The following is a 16,850-nucleotide window of genomic DNA, read 5'->3' as shown; positions in this document are numbered from 1 at the left end:
GGAATATAATCTTATTTAAATTTACTACTCATTATAGTAACTGGGTAAAAAATAAAAATAAATAAAAAATAAATATTAAAAAAATATTTTATTTGCAACATTTTATCTTTCGAAACGACTGAAGTTTTCGCTTAACACTTTTTGCATCATATTTAAATGGCATTTAAAAACACATTCATCTGGTATTAGCGCACAATATAGAGCGTGGAAGCTCACAGAGAATATAAAATTAACAGCTTATTTTTCATTTCATATAAATATTTAGAAATATATATTTAAAGTATGTATATATGTAAAGTGAACTGCAGATACTTCACTAGCATACTCGTGATGTCAACCTATACCTGGACGATTGCCTTTCCGAAGTTCTCGCCGTGCAACATGCCGATAAACGCATCGAACATGTTCTCGAAACCTTTAGTCACGGTCTCACGATAACGAAGTTTGCCCTCGCGGACCCATTGCAAATTCTGCTCGATTCCCTCATTCCAACGATTCATCCAACGCGAAACGATGAAACCCTCCATCTGAAGTTGATTGAACACCATCGCAGGCTGCAGAACAGTACACTTGGGTAAGGATGAGGAATTCGCATTGTAGGTCGAGATGCTGCCGCACACGGCTATCCGACCAAACGGCTTCATCTGGTATATAACCGTACTAGAGATGTCCCCGCCGACCTGGAAATATAATTTCATAACTTTATCAATGTTTCATTAATGTATAACCGTGAGTTTACGCATAATATCCTTATAGGGGAAAAAACAAATGTTTTTTACATTTTTAATTAGACTTCAACAGAAAGAATATCTGATATAAGATTACAGAAAAAAATTAAAAATTACAGCAAATAATGACTCTTCGTTGTGCCGTTAAAAGGTACTCAAATAGATATATTTTAAAATATTTAAAAAATAACAATGCGCATATCTAGGAGATAATTAATCTAGGAGGAATGTATAATTTATGTATTTTAACAACGCACATTATCAAAATAACAGTCTACGCCCTGTGGAGCGATTTTACGTAAAGTTGCTGCAACTTGAGCAGTCTTGTAATTAATGGTGGCATCAAAGCCCAATTCTTTGAGCCAGGTGCACTTCTCGTCGGAGCCGCATAAACCGATGACGGTGAGGCCTAGATTTTTAGCGATCTGGCCCACGTGAGAACCGACCGCACCGGCGGCCCCACTAATGACAATTGTTTCGCCAGGTTTTGGCTTGCATATCTCCATCAGCCCGAAATATGCCGTGTTGCTGTAAACGCAAATTTAGATTTTATATTAATGATATATATATGTAAATATATGTAAACATATTTATTACTTTTTACAAATAAATATATTTATCTAATGTTATTTTTAAATAATATGATATGCTAATGTTTAAAATAATTGATTATATATAAATATTTCGATAAAGAAAAAAAATCAATTTTTATATTTGAGTTTTATAAACAAATTTTTATGCAAAATACTTTCATTAAAGAAGTCAAATTGATCAACATTCTTTTTCATCAATTTTTTACAATTAGAAAAAGTAAAATTGATCAGTTTGGGTTCTGTAAAGTACATATATTTCTTAAATATTAATATTTCTATAAATAATCTCTCTAAAAATAGATCTGCTTTAGCAAGCATATGATTTATATGAATTTCAAAGTGTAAATGCAAATCATCAGTGCCAAATAAAGAGCGTAAAAGTGCTCGCCATTTTCTTGTGTATTTTTCTTAATTTTATACTTTTTTTTGTCATTAAATGATAAGGAGATACGTCTCATTAAAAAGCCATGGCGCACACGCATTAGGAAATATCTTCCATTTTTTACCCTGGCATTCCTAATATGCCTAAGCCCAAGGATGAGGGCAGATCGCCTAGATCCGGCAAAATGCGTGGTAATTGTGTCATGAAATCGTCGTTGGTGGCAATCGTTGGTTTGATAATAGTATGAGTCCTCCAGCCAAGATTCCCCACAACTCTTTTGCCGACTGGATATTTTGGATTTCTGGATTCTACAATCTTAGCGACCTGACCGCCAATCATCGTGATCCCAACTGGATATCTTTGCACGTAGGGTCTCATGTATGGGTCAACGGAAAGATATTCGGCTTCCACAAGATATTCTGAAAAAAAAAAGAAAATATGATTCAAAATCAATGAATTCGAAACCGATGATCCCAAGTAGCAAAAAATGTATAACATATGTTTAAAACTCATTTTCAAAAATATTTAAAAAATGTTAAAATAATTGATTAAGTTCCTTTTCATTCATTTAAAAAAAAACGTTTATTTTAACGTTAATGTAATCTGTATCTTTATTTAACATTTATTAAATATTTATTTTAGTTAGTATTTTATATATTTTATTAATATAATAAATCTTTTTTAGTTTTAAACAAGTAATTAATGAATTTTAAACATTTTATATATATTTTCTGCTATTTGAATATTATATGATCAATTAAGATAATACATAAAATTGAGTGATTACATGAGCATTAATGCTGATACGACTTCGTAATTCGATCGTTAATCTTACATTATCAAGCAATAATAGAATTATATATTTTTATATTTTAATAAAATCATATTACTTTTTTTGTATTTTCTTATCAGAGCTGTTAATTACACAGTGATTGATAGTCTGATATGCTATCACGATTGATGCTCTCTCATTTTTGTGATTCAATCGTCAATGTTAAATTATGTTTTTTTAATACCTATGTCATAATTTTTTTATTTTCAGGCGCAGGTACTAATTACACAGTGATTGATGATCTAACATAATTATGCTGCCTTTGCAGCGTCTAAAAATTTCAAAGTCAAAATCAATTGATATATATTTAAATTTAAAATAATTCTTCAATTATCTGACATCTAAATTATTCATGTAATTTAATCTAATAACAGTTTTTATTATGTAAATCATGTATCGCGTATACATATTGTTCATTAAGAAATCATGTTTGAGAGACTATTATTTGCAATGTCAGCATTAATCAGCAATGCACACGGCACGATGAAAGTGCGATTAAATTATATCTCTGTACCTTCATTCTGCAAAGGCGGCAACTCCTCTTCTACCAATTTCAAATCTGTCGGCTTCGGATCGTTGACGAAATGCTTTGTTAGCACGTATTTTTTTGCTTTCACCATCTCGCGCGATTGTGTTGAAGTTTTTCGGATCGAAGCAATTGTCGAATTGAATTTCTCCCCTCGCTGTGAATCTCTCGCTGTAATTTTGTTGTCAAACGTTATATAACGTGCAACGGTGACCACGATAAGGTCATTCCTCGCTGATAGCAAGCGTGGAACTACTTTAAGCACTGTCTCAAACATTGCTTTTATATTCTCATAAATCTCATATATATATATATATATATATAAAACGCGGAATGTGTTCGCTATGTTCAAATAAGTTCTTCGTTTTAAGGAGAATTGAACTCTTACGAAACACTCTCAAAACTGTTTGTTACTCTGATAATTCTCTTGCAATCAAACGATATATTTGTTTATCATCTGAGATCCGCCTAGATAGTTGACAACCTGCGTTACATAAATAATGGTCTGTTACTTCAAGAATGTGTATGCAGACAAATTAAAATAAAACAGTAGAGAATAAAATATATGATCTACTGAAAATCATAATTACTATATACGTAATAATTGATGCAAATTACAAAGTAAGATAACAATCAAACAACGAAATAAAAATCACTTATAATAAAAAAGGAACTATGAATAAAAGATGTAAAGTTTTCATTTACATCTTTCAATTTTTCGTATTTACATTTTCCAATTTTATACAAAAATAACGCATAATCATGCATAGTTATTATAAAAACATGATACGTATATAATTCTTAATTTTATAAATTTTAAATTTTCGATATTTTATATAAGTATATATTTATCTTTAAAATGTACACCGGTATTTTAAAATATCATTATATAATAATTAGTACTTTAAACCCAAACATCATTACTATTTTAAAATAATGTTAAATTTTATCTTCAAAAGTAACATATATGCCATACATTTACTAAGCGTATTTGTTTATCGTATTTTATCTTATCGTCTTATATAAAAAAAGTCAATGTACATATATAAAAATAAAATAATATATTTTTAAATTTATCACATAGTGCAATAAGACCAAATACAGATACGAGAAATCAATGCAAAGATGCAGTTGAATTAAGTGATTTTTATTTCTGTCGATTACAGCAGCAATATAACGTATAATTGCACCATTACACAATTGTACCGTTCATCAGAGAGGATTCCTGTTGATTGAATAAAACATGATAAACATGATAAACTCATTGTACATGGAAGTTCGATGGATCAGATATACAATATATTAAATATGTATATAAACGCAAATGCTGCAAGCAATTAAAAGTTGTATACGAGATTAATGTATATTCTCTAAAATAATCATATAAAAATAGTTGAACATTTATCGAGCAAATAATCCTTTCTGCGCAATTAAAATAATTCTCCATATTCCTAGAAAATTTTTATCAATGATACACCAGATCTAAAATGCAATTTTCGAAATTAATTCTATACATACGTTGTGAGAGTGGCTGCTATATCGAATTTTAAATGGAAAGACAATTATTGTGGTGTAACAAGTCCACACACAGATTTTCAAATTATGTTTCCTAATATACATCTTATGCCACACAATTCATTCTTGCTTCATTTCTTCTACAATTTAACAATCAAATACAAAAGAAATTAAGATTTTTATTATTTTTAAGGATTATTAATTAGTTTTTTTTACTATTTAATGCTCAGTATTATACTATTATTAATTTATAAAAATGTTTTCTTGTCAGAAAAAAAATTTCTTAAAAAAACATTATATTACAAAAGAGCTCTCAATATACAATTCGATATGTCACATCAGACATTTGTTCGATCAAATATTTTAACTTTACTATCAAGTCTAAGTTGAAATAAACATGTGTACAACATTGCATATATGTATTATGTAAAGTTGTTAAATAAAAACGTAGCAAAGGTTATCAGTCTTATTAAAAGAATGTCAAATGTATCCTTGTAATTAAATCTGTTTAGATTTTACACTGATCTTTAATCGTATTCTCACCCATGAATTTTATGGCAAATAGTATTTTCTTAGAAGGAATCATCTATTTATAATCTGTAAATAAATAATTCTTATCGATAATATAATCAGAGAGTTACATCAAGAGTTTAAAAATAAAACTTCTGAACTATGTAGATTAATAAATTTACACTGAGCACAGAGAATTGTCTATACATATTATTATACTTGTAAATTTTGTGCATATTAATATTTTTTTGCATTTGTTTACTTTTTAATACATCTTGATAAAATGAAATTGTTAGTTGTTAATTATGTAATATTGCAACTGTGTGAGGCAAGAAAATATCAACACCATTTTCATTTATATTGTCAAATAAATTAATAATTTCTATATATGTGTGTGTATGTGTGTGCTAAATTCTACAATATGTACAATTTAAAAGTCTAATATAAAGTTATTCTTTTACACTTGAGGATATATGATAAAAAAATTCAGGAACAATTATTATTGTTATTGTACTTGGCAATAAAGTTAAATAGATAAATAAACAGAAAGAATATAGGGAAGAAATATATATATAAATATTACTATATGGTAAGATAAATATTATTTTATAATAGAGATTAACTGATTATTCCACATTAGTTTATCCATCTCTCTTTTAACTATCCCTGATATCCGCCATAATGTTACTAATTTTCTCTTACCTCTAAGTACGGTTGAGTAAGATACTCTAACAGCGAGATATCACTTTATAATTATCACGATGCTAACATATTATAAATAGTGATTAATTCGATTCATACCTGATCGATAATCAATGAAGTCAGTCGTCTTGATGTAAATCTAACCTAACCACGTTACTCTATTACAACAGAATCGCTAATGTCGTTATTTAATATCTTTCACACGATTCTAATAGATTACCTTTGACCTGTAACAGATTATATTTCTTCTCTAATTAAAGTTGGAGAAATCCGTTTTCAGTTTTATTGACGGCGCGGATATCTTGATCTGCGGTTTCACAGGATCAACTTGACGAGTATGTCGTTGCGCCTGCAAATGGCTAGTCCTTACAGCGTTCTCTAATTTAGTCTTCAGTTCGGTAGACTGTGACATCAGTGTTTTAAATTCCTAGTGATAATAATGATAATTATTATATATCATTATAATATATTACAATATATTACAATATATTATAATATATTATATATAATAATAAAATATAATATATTATATATACAATATATTATAATATATCTATATATAACTGTATATGTACTTAAAATTCAAAATATTTTATTATTTTAAAATATTGTAAATACCTGTGGATATTTGGGCCCGATCTTATTCAGCCATTGAAAGCTCTGTTGGTGAAGGCTCGCCTGATACTTAGTAGCGCGTTGAAGCTCGTCTCCTTCCAGCAAGTAGTTGATTAAAATTGGCACAAGTAGAGTCAGCATTTGAATACCTATATAGTAATTTCAATTACAAAAATGTCATATTTATACCGTAAATTTACTCATCGCAGTGCAAGAAAAAAGTTAATTGAAACATCTGAAAATTATATTACAAAAATCTCTATTTTCCACACACCTTGTAATAGATCTCCTGAATAAGCGTGTAACATATATTACATTAACGTTTTGTCGCACAAGCAAGATGTAATTTCGTGATAGAAATACTTATTTTATTATTAAACTTAACGATTACTTACGATTAGAAAGATCGGCGAGTCCTATGAGAGCTTCCACCGTACTAACGCATTCCAACGTGAAGGTCAATTCCATATCGTCCGTGACTTGTTTGCTCTTATCACTGTACAGATATTCTACCAGTCGTGGCGCGAGCGCGTGGATGTACGGAGTGCTTATATTACGTTCCGGATGCAGAAATATCGTTCTTAACGTTTGCACGCATTTTAGTTTTACCTAGCGCACGATAATTATGAATATTTTTTTCAATGCGTCTGTCATTTTTACACCCTTACTTACCGTCAGATTTTCAGACTGGAATGCGTGTCGGAAGTGATTGATACACGGGAATTGCAGATTCGGAGCACTCACTACTTCTGATGACGCGTGAAGCACGAACACCGCGATACCCAGCATCATGGCTACCTCGTCCATCTTTGTTTCATCATTGCCTACATAAATAAAATTAAGAATATGATATACATTAATCTTCAATTAGATTATAATATATAGATCTTATATTTTGATACAAAGAATACTGTATAGATATTCCTTTTCGACTCCTAATATTTTATAAATAAGATCTGTGTTTATACTGTTCCTCTAATAAAGGATAGAATTATGAGACGTGCCTGTCTTGGCCAGATCGATAATCTTGGCAAGTGCGCTTCGCAGTAATCCGGTCCATTGCTCCTGACTTCTGTGATCTCGGGCATACTTGTTAGTGATAAGACTCTTGACGCAGTGCAACGCGGCGTGAACTGGTGCCTCCGCACCGAGTTTGGTGTTCTCGTTATCTGTGCGCACTGCGGTTTCTCGTATTACACCAGTCGCCAAGTACAGCAGTGTCGGGAGAATTGCTATTGCGCCTGCAGAAGATGTAAGATGAATTACGTGTATATAGAAAAAAATTGCCTATTAAAATAGAGAGAATACCTTGCGGAGAACATAAAGTGGGAAGAGATTCTATTATATTGAGGGACAACGAGATGAGTTTGCCGCTCTCCTCAGAAGGTATGTATCCTTTTTGAGACAGGATAGCAGTGGCACCACCCGGATTCGGATTTAACGCCGGTATCTGTCGTACCAAAAGACACAGGCACACTTCCAGGGTGGCAAATACTAACGATTTGCCCGGTACAAGTTCGCCGCTTTCCTTTCCTTCGCCCAGCAAATCCACTTCCGACATTTCGTTGTTTTCTTCATTTGCTGATGTGGCATCTATATTATAAAAAAAAGAAGATATATATACACAAAAAAGTACAATTTCACGTTTTACATACATATGTATATACTTGTAGAAAACAATTTCAGAAATTTTACATACCTCGGAGCTTCAATTTTTTCCTTGCAGCCAAATCTTCCTGTGCCGCTTTCATCACTTGTTTCAACACCTCCATTACTATCATTTGGATGACGTAACTCTCTCGCGTTAAGAGCAACCTTTGAAATAAATATATCAGTATTAATATCATAAAAAAGCAGCTTATTATACACTTGCATATGTACACATACCTATGAAGAACGTTGCATAATTCAATGGGTAAGGAACAGTCCGCGATAAAGACCTTACGCGCCCACGTTGAATCGAGCAGCGTGTATAAAGCATTTAAGCACGTCTCTATATTTTGTGGAGATTCAGAAGAGCGAGGACTGCACAAAGCTTCCATACATATACCTGAAAATAACAATTACAATAATAAGCGTCATTTCGCTCTTGTTAAAATCATATAAAACAAATTTTAATGTAAGCATTATAATGTATTATATATATTATATATTTACCAAATAACAAGTGAAAGCGTCCAACATTCATATTAGTTTTAGAGGCAGCAGCGGCCTCATCGTTATTGTTATTATTGTTATGATTGTTATTATTGGTGGCATTTGCAGTTTTCTCTTGATTATTATTATCCATTTCGAATCCCCTCGCATTGAGCCAGAGAGTTGCAGCATGAAGAATTGGCGCCCATGATTCTACATAATGAGGACGCGCGGATTCCATAGTGTCCGTCGTGTAAAAGGCACCACCATCATGCGGCAATTGACTGGAGAATTCTAAGTGAATATAAAAAATTGTTTCAATTGTCGAAATAATGATCCAAAAAATATAAAAAAATGCATTAATATTAATATCTTACCTGGCGGCAAAGACAACAAGGCATGATCCCGCAGTGCGGATAGCCAATGTTGACTCAGACTCAGAAGCTCCGGTTGGACAAGGCTCAGTAGACTTTCGCTCTGAAACTCGAATTCCCCAAAGTCTTCCTCATTGTTTCCTTCGTCGGGTTGATTTGCGTTTCGATTAGCTGTATCTTTGCTGTTTAGCGCGGATCCGTCCCGTATCATCGCGACTACGTACACCTGTTAACAAAATAAAAAACCACAATCAAATCTCTTTTTCACAGTTTTTTCAAATATATTTGATCTTTATTTATATCATAAATCTTTATTTTAAACGCGTAATTATAATTTGATGTATACCTCGGCCCACGCTTTTAAAATTGCCAATCTCTCCAATGTCGACAAGCTCTCGTTATAAAGTTGCGGTCGAGTATTACCCTCCCGCAATTTCTCCAGGGACGACACGAGCAACTGATGGACTCTTCGCAGATCATTGAGATCCCTGGCGACGCCGCTGCCGATCCATGCGCTGCAAGCCTCACAGGCCGCGGCAGTAACATGCGACGGTGTTTCCGCGGAAAACGCTGGTCTTAAAGCAGCTCCAACCTTCAAATTCATATCTCATATAATAATAGTTAAACGCAGTTTCAAAAAACACGTTGATGAATGAATTAGAAAATCACCTGTGCCTGGAACTGCTCCAGCAATAAATGCCCGGGAAACTCCGGTTCGGGAACTTTAGCGAATTTATCAATGATTTCTTGCAGAGTTTTCAGACCTTCGAGCCGCAACGGATCGCAATCGCTTGTCGCAGCCATAAACGCCATGCGCACCAGATCTGACAGGTGTAGCACCAGAAAATCTCCTGAAAAATATTTCGTAAAATAAATGTAAAAAATTAAGAAAAATTTCTAAAAAGACAGCAATGTATGAAACTCGTCAAACACCTTTTCCCTTAGACAGTTGCATCTCTTTCGCCAAAGCGAGATCGAAATGCGCCTGTTTATTGTTCACGCAGGCCGCGACGATGCGTCTGACGCATTGCGCCGCGAAGACTCTGGTCGGCCACCTCGGCGTGATGGACGGCCGTTGCTTGGTGGATTCGTCGGCGTGAAATTCAGCCTGATCATCGTCACCCTCCGCGTCGGCTGACTCATTGTCAGTGGTGCTGTCATCCGCATTCGCCGCGTTACCTTCCTCGATTGTACTTGATTCTACATAACAAGATATCTTATGAGAAAAATGTTTCATCAATAATCAAATCGAAGGAACTTGACTTGAATTACCTGAAGCTATCGTGAGAACGTCTTTGCATAACGACAACCACTGAGACAGATTGTCGGCCGCTAATATCTGTAACATGCTCGTCAAAGTGTCATGTATGTCTTTGATCAGTTTACTGTCAGTTTCTGTATCCAGCATACTAAACAGCACGCCTGGTAATCCGGTCTCAGTGATGACGAGACCCTCCACCACGTTGGTGTCTCTGCTTTCGTTGGCCAACGTCATCGCGTGCTCGCACACTTCCTTCGCTTCGCGTTGAGCGAGCTGTCGAAGGCACGATATTGCAGCTTTACGCAAAAGTAAATGATTACTCGATAGAGTACGCTAGAAACAGAAAAAAAACATCTGTAATAGGTACATTTCACGATAAAAACATTTTTGAATATTTAAAAAAGCCTTACGCATAATGTGGGAACGAGGGAAGACAGATTAACATGTCTGGGTGCGAAGAGATGCAACTGTTGAAGGCAGCCAGTTGCCTCGGCTTGAACGAGCGGATCCTGATGATCCTGCATGATGGCACACGCGCACAAAAATGACGACCGTGCCATGCAAATCGTTGATGTATTACCTGTTAAAATCGATTGCTCAGTTAAATAAAATTTTCTTCAGAGCCCTCAGGGCCATTTGTTTTTCGCAATTTTACTTTGCATATAATCATACATATAATTGCTTATAAATAATAACAGTTAAATATATTAAACACAATATCTACCTTGTAATTCGGGTCCTATCGTAGTGATAAGTGCTGATAAAACTTTTCCGATGCACTGATGTACATCGATGTAAGAGTGAGGAACATTGAGAAGAAGGGTCAGTGCCAAGGACAGTGTAGGTTCCACATAGCCCCTGAACATTGGTCCACCAGAATCAGCTATCAGAGCTAGAGCGTGCAATGCCCAAACCTAGAGGGAGGAAAGTTTACTTTATTATTATCTTCCAAAGTAAGAAAGATTTAAACAATAATATGCAGGATGACATCTTACTTGTACTACAGGAGACGAGTTATCCTGAGCAAGTGCGAGCAAGATGCTGACGCTAGTGTTAAGATGCTGACTGGAACCCATACCGCCGACATACTTGTGGAGACAACCTAACGCCAACGAATGGCCGGTTCTGCTGGCGACGTCACGGGCTGATTTCAGACGATCGAAACTGGTCTGCGCCAATTCAGCGGTAAACTTGGGATCGGAAATTACTTGAGCCATTCTGCCGACTGCCTCTCCCGCCGCCCATCGTAAAATAGGATTGCCACTGACTAGTGTGCTCTAAAACATTGCAAAGAGCACATTGTAAAATTTCATAATTAATCAATAAAATGAATCATTATTTCATGTAATGATAACATTGCCTTACAATGATAAGATTAGTGGCGGATTTCTTGACGTCCTCTTGTCCAAAGCCCGTTTTTGCTTCGTTGAGGCCTTTCAAGCCGCTCAACACAGCAGTGAACACGTTCATCTGTATCGCTTCCTGTCTTCCGGATTTGGTGTGTTTTATGCACTCGCTGAAATGATCCAACATCTGCAGTCTATGCTTGTTTGCTACGCGCGGGAATATCTGGCCAAATAACGCAACCGATAAATCAATCACTGCTACACCCAATGGTAAAGGACCAGGTATTATTTCAATCTGTAAGTAAAATCATATATCATAAATTTGTATTATACAATTTTTTCATTTATATTTGTAATTGATAGCAGGATAAATTTAAATTTATTCATATTATGCAAAATATTTATTTAAACTCACACGTGGCATTGGTCTATAAAGACAGCATGTATTGTGCTCCAATGCCCCGGATCCTGCAGCACTATTTGGTTGAAGCTGAAAAAAGAGTATAGATTGTAATAAAGTATTCTAAATTTAAAGTATAATTGTAATAAAAATTGAGGCTGTATCTTGTAACCTAAAGAAATATACAATAAATAATATTAGTAAATATGCATCTGTTACTAAAATGAATATAGCTTAGTCTAAATAAGTAAAGTAAAATATATAAAATAAAATGTTATTATTATACAGTTATTAAGTTAATATACAAATCAGTGATAAAAACAAATATAATATGAAAAATGGACTGTAAATAATAGATTAATTAATTCTGGCACACATAGCTTTATATAGATATAAATTCTCGATAAAATAGAGAAAACAACATTATTACATTATAACTGAAACGAAAGGCACACTTTGCAGAACACCTTACTCACATGTTCCAAATCTGCCCTTCTGTTTGGTTCCATCTAAACACGAACGAATGTATTTACAAGTTAATGCCAAAAATTATATTCCATAAAAGCTTAATTTGCAAGAATTTTTGTTTATTCTTTGTATCTGAAATTGACTATATGTGATATAAAATGTAAACGTCAGTGAAAAAAATTTGAATTAAATACATGTACACACGACACATAAATATTTCCTACATTTTCTTTGTTAATTGCAAATTCTCTGTTAGTAAATGTTAGAATGTAAAAAAAAGTTGTAATTAATGCAATACCTTCAAAATGACTTTGCAGTTCTCAAAGAGTACTAAATCTGAATTAAGAAAGCAATGCACTCAATAAAGCAAACACAAAATGTTAGGACAGTAGAATTTATTCTTCGATGTGAATTATTAAGATGCACTCACTTGATCTTCTATTGTACGATGATCAGTCTCCTGTAGCCATGTACCAAGGATCACAGAATCGTTAGCATGACAAACTACACGCAATAAAGAAGTAGTCGTATTTCCAGGGTTGTCCGTAAGCGTAAACTCTGACACGAGCATCCTTAGAAGATGTGTGTAAGAACCTAAATCATGATTACAATATTAGATAGTAATAGATAAATTAAAAAAGATTGAAGACTAATGCAAATTTATCTCAAATTTCATACAGAGCATTAATTTTACCTTCGAACGTTTGCGGCGGTAGCAGCAACAACGTTTCGTATAAGCGTAAACGAACCATAGCAGCGGGAGCTTTCAGTTGTTGGCCGTAATTCTTCAAAACGGGTGACAAACTGAAAGAAAGTATGCAGAATTTCTTTATTCTAAATATTTTCCTGTCTCTTGTGTGTTATACTTAAAAAATATTAATATTCGTACTTTGTCAGCATTGCCAAAGCGGACTCGATCGGCGTGAGTAATCGCCGTGTGATATCATCATTTAAAAGCTCAGGGCAATGTAATAGAAAGCTGTACATGGCGGACAGCGCGCCAGCACGTCCTTCCAGAGTCACCTGCCATGTGAAGGCGTCACCGCGTGCTTTCTCGCTTTCGAGTTCCTTGTTCGAGCGTGGGAAGGAATTTCTCCATAGAAGTAACATTCTCGGCAGTAGGCCCTTCACTACTGCCGTACCTGTATATTCGATTATAAATTATATGTACAGCTTGCACATACATACATATTTTTTATTCTTAACATAAGATTCCTTTTGTATTACCTAGAGTCATTATCGCTCCTATCAAGAGCCATCCTGCGTGCGTACGATTTAAAGATAAACGACTGTTTTGACTGGCGCTCCTCAGTAGTTCTTCCGCCGTATTGAAAATTATCTAGCGTAAATCACAGGGAGTAAATTAATCTCGCATTATATATAGCTACGATCGATAATAAGTAATTAGAACTCTTGTACCTTTCCCTTAGTATGTGGGACACCCAAGGGTGACAGACGAACGCTTCCCAGCACCGCAGCGAGAGCGCTGCTATAACCGGCTATAGCTTCTGGTGAGCTTCGCATATTCTCGATTCCGTCGACGCAACGGTCGATCAACGGCGTTATTTGACTCGGTACTGCGACGCAAATGCACCGTAAACACCAAGATGCTGCCAGTCTAGCGGCTTGACACGGATGTACCAGGACAGCCATTATAGTATCGATCAGATCTAACAAGCAACACATTAAATTATAATTAAAACTGCTTCTCGTTCAGGGAGGTCTCACTCTCATGTCGAAGAAACAAAGAAAGATGTTTCAGATACATGTTGCAAATACATACTTAGTGACTGATCGGATAATAAATTCGTGGCTGTAGTGCCTAATCCCAGTATTAGACAGCCCATTTCTTGTAATGCACACACTAACAAATGCTGGCTGAATAATGTCTCCTGATTGCAGTCCTTGGCGTTTTCCGGACTGAAATCTGCAAAGCCACGTTTATTTAAATTATATGCAATTTTATTATCGCGTAAAACATTAGTGTTATTATTATTACCGATAGAATTCATCTGCTTCAGAATAATATGAGCTATCTCCTTGCAAGCGGCAGCCTGAGCGCCTTCTCCCAACAGTTTGCCGACAGTACCGCGTAATATAAAATTGACGCATTTGCGCGAATATACCGCCTCGACGTGCGAACTAGCGGCTTTCGGATTTGTAACCAGGTCTAAAACGTGTGCGATTAGCGCGCCGATATTGCGTTCCAGCCAAGTGCCACCTAGCATTTGAACAAACACCACGTATGCCTGCGAATATATAAGCGTTAAATGTCTCTGACAGATTCTATAAAAAAAAGAAATTATTTAAACATAACTACTTACATGTGTCACTCCGACTCGCACTTCTCTATTTATGCTAGAACTTCCTTTTATTATCTCGCCCGTTCCTTTTAGGAAGCCAACGCCGCCTCTCAAAAATCCAGACATCAAGATGTTCAACACTTCTTCAAGCGATGTCTGTCTAACACCTTTATTGTGCGTAACTGTCAAAGTATGAATAATACATATATTAGAAGAAATATATAATCCTGAACATATATTTTTATAACTTATGTACCTGTAAGATTTTTCATCTTGGGTGAAGGAAGCTGCGTCATTGCCACCAAGGTGCCCAATAATTTAGCTACAGAGCATCTCACTTCATAATTCGAGCCTTCAAACGCACGAAAGCATAATGTCGCAACACTTTCAATCTCAGTCGTATATAAAAATGGAGCGTGATTCAACATTTCCAACAAGCACTAGACACATATAAAAAGTGATTATAATTATAGATAATCAGAAAATATATAATCAATATTAAAAAAAAAAAAAAATACCTTAGCAGCAGCACATCTCACTGCCATCACTCTGTCGGTTAGGTAATGCCTGGAAACTTTGTATATTTCCTTATGCACATTGGTTATTGCTGATCCCATCCCAGCACACACCTAATTGTAGTACAAATATAAAATATATTATAGATATTTTATTTAAAGTTTGAGAAATTGTTCGTAAAATTATTTTTTACCTTTTCTAAAGTATGCATAATCTCTATCCGCATTTGAGACTCAGCAGAACGCAAAGACTTTATTAGGATCTGTACAGTTTCCTCATATGATCTGCCCATCATTCTTCCCAATTTTTCATACATGCATCCCACACAGCAAATAGCAGCTCTGAAAAAATATATAAATATCTCTCATATAGCATAAATATAGCAATACATATAGCAAAATTATTTCATCACAGAATATAAAACATTAATAAAATCGATTAATAACAAATTACAATTTTGTGGGTAAGAAGCTTGGTGAATCATCTTTATTTCTCAAGATGTCATTGCATTTATTGACAGTGTCAAAAAGCAAGAATGTATCGCCGACACTGAATAGAGTAGCAAGACATCTAGCTATGAGACGTCGTGTAGGTGGACCAGGAGCTCCTTGCATATGTCTGGTCAACTGTTCCACCAACTTTTGCTGACATCCTTTAATATCATTCTGTGCAAATAATATTTTTATAATTGTAATTACAACTTTATCATCGTAAGTAGAACTTTTATCTCTTCTAGTCATGCAGATTTTGTAATGACACAAATGTCAAACTTTTACATAGATACCTTTTGAGCGGCAACCAGAACTTTATCCAGGAAGCGCAACCACTCGAAAATAAAGACCGGCCGCTTAGCCTCCGGGATTTGATTAAGCGCATCCTCGTTGAGGGTCAGACTATGACTCAACTCCATCATTGTTTTAAGTAGACACACATATACACAGGTTGCTCTAAAATGTGTCACTCACTCTCCTCCTGCAAAATGTAATCAGATCAAATCTATCATTGCACAAAAATTGAGCAATTTTAAATTAGTTATTAAATTAATTAAGGCGCAACGCGTGTAAATTAAGGTCAAACGCGGTGACAGGGAAAAAAAGCGATAAAATTATTAATGGAAGATGCATACGCACTCGAGAAAATTGAAATCTTATCGCTCAGATGGGCAGAGACATTTTTATCGTACACCACGTAGAATCCTCGGCACAGAATGACACTTCATCGCGTTGACATAAAACTGAAAATTGCGGAAATTCCCGTTTGCAAATTGATCCTTCAAAATACCGCTGACGATAACATTATCCCACTTGCATTGCGAATACGAATTATCGCGACAAGAGCTCTCGGCCTCTTCCATACACGGATGACAAATGGTGCAAATACTGCAAATGGTAACGCAAGGTTGGGTTAGGATAGATTAGGCTACGTCAAATGACGTAAAAATGTCACAGCAGGGCTGAGAACGCCACATTTTTTTTCGTGAATTTACAAGATCTCGAGACTGCTAAATTAATTTTTAATAATAATATCTAAAATTAAGAATATTAATTTTCTTTACGTGGCAAAAAATTGCGTTTTTACTTACAAATCTCTCCTCGTCGATCGACCAATCAAAGCGCAGAAGATTCGTTTGTTCGGTAATTGGT

The 16,850-nt window shown here is 34.7% G+C and overlaps 2 protein-coding genes across 8 annotated transcripts; both read right to left on the bottom strand.

The window, feature by feature from the left end:
• Nucleotides 1-69: 69 nt before the first annotated feature.
• LOC114938291 (prostaglandin reductase 1) lies at nucleotides 70-3,339 on the bottom strand. The gene is made up of 4 exons (XM_029312165.2): nucleotides 3,050-3,339; nucleotides 1,828-2,122; nucleotides 986-1,256; nucleotides 70-680 (listed from the first exon to the last, which is right to left on the bottom strand). Exons 1-4 carry the CDS (start codon nucleotides 3,336-3,338, stop codon nucleotides 339-341), a joined length of 1,197 nt encoding a protein of 398 aa, XP_029167998.2. The 5' UTR covers nucleotide 3,339; the 3' UTR covers nucleotides 70-338.
• Nucleotides 3,340-3,480: 141 nt separating this feature from the next.
• LOC114938287 (HEAT repeat-containing protein 5B) lies at nucleotides 3,481-16,813 on the bottom strand. Of its 7 annotated transcripts, none has more exons than XM_029312158.2 (37): nucleotides 16,790-16,812; nucleotides 16,338-16,586; nucleotides 15,992-16,179; nucleotides 15,661-15,872; nucleotides 15,401-15,548; nucleotides 15,210-15,320; nucleotides 14,948-15,131; nucleotides 14,713-14,873; nucleotides 14,388-14,637; nucleotides 14,172-14,315; nucleotides 13,808-14,058; nucleotides 13,616-13,727; nucleotides 13,278-13,530; nucleotides 13,083-13,192; nucleotides 12,819-12,982; nucleotides 12,397-12,429; nucleotides 11,936-12,010; nucleotides 11,540-11,815; nucleotides 11,170-11,451; nucleotides 10,899-11,088; nucleotides 10,585-10,754; nucleotides 10,186-10,507; nucleotides 9,847-10,113; nucleotides 9,583-9,764; nucleotides 9,260-9,505; nucleotides 8,917-9,139; nucleotides 8,561-8,833; nucleotides 8,291-8,453; nucleotides 8,103-8,218; nucleotides 7,712-7,996; nucleotides 7,408-7,644; nucleotides 7,076-7,227; nucleotides 6,799-7,012; nucleotides 6,678-6,692; nucleotides 6,407-6,552; nucleotides 6,009-6,215; nucleotides 3,481-3,545 (listed from the first exon to the last, which is right to left on the bottom strand). In XM_029312158.2, exons 3-36 carry the CDS (start codon nucleotides 16,118-16,120, stop codon nucleotides 6,039-6,041), a joined length of 6,273 nt encoding a protein of 2,090 aa, XP_029167991.1. In that variant the 5' UTR covers nucleotides 16,121-16,179; nucleotides 16,338-16,586; nucleotides 16,790-16,812; the 3' UTR covers nucleotides 3,481-3,545; nucleotides 6,009-6,038. The 7 variants fall into 7 exon arrangements, 5 of the variants coding, with proteins under 5 accessions (XP_029167991.1, XP_029167992.1, XP_029167993.1 ...); XR_003821043.2 differs by lacking the exon at nucleotides 3,481-3,545 and adding an exon at nucleotides 4,188-5,173 and having other exon boundaries at nucleotides 5,888-6,215; XR_003821044.2 differs by lacking the exon at nucleotides 3,481-3,545 and adding an exon at nucleotides 4,188-4,716 and having other exon boundaries at nucleotides 5,888-6,215.
• Nucleotides 16,814-16,850: the final 37 nt, after the last annotated feature.

This window comes from Nylanderia fulva, unplaced genomic scaffold, assembly GCF_048542155.1.
Source record: "Nylanderia fulva isolate GAGA-0341 unplaced genomic scaffold, ASM4854215v1 Scaffold17, whole genome shotgun sequence".
NCBI classification, from domain to species: Eukaryota; Metazoa; Arthropoda; class Insecta; order Hymenoptera; family Formicidae; genus Nylanderia; species Nylanderia fulva.
Note: the sequence above shows the minus strand (reverse complement) of the source record. Positions and strands in the feature narration are given on the sequence as shown.

Excerpts from the sequence above, each read along its gene's own strand:
- LOC114938291 (XM_029312165.2), bottom strand. The coding sequence starts at position 3,338 with ATGTTTGAGACAGTGCTTAAAGTAGTTCCACGCTTGCTATCAGCGAGG. Across the intron at positions 2,123-3,049 it reads GCCGCCTTTGCAGAATGAAG|AATATCTTGTGGAAGCCGAA; the intron begins GTACAGAGATAT and ends TTTTTTTTTCAG. Across the intron at positions 681-985 it reads TAGACTGTTATTTTGATAAT|GTCGGCGGGGACATCTCTAG; the intron begins GTGCGTTGTTAA and ends TTATATTTCCAG.
- LOC114938287 (XM_029312159.2), bottom strand. The coding sequence starts at position 16,120 with ATGATGGAGTTGAGTCATAGTCTGACCCTCAACGAGGATGCGCTTAAT. Across the intron at positions 15,549-15,660 it reads AGCTTCTTACCCACAAAATT|AGCTGCTATTTGCTGTGTGG; the intron begins GTAATTTGTTAT and ends ATATTTTTTCAG. Across the intron at positions 12,983-13,082 it reads ACCGCCGCAAACGTTCGAAG|GTTCTTACACACATCTTCTA; the intron begins GTAAAATTAATG and ends ATCATGATTTAG.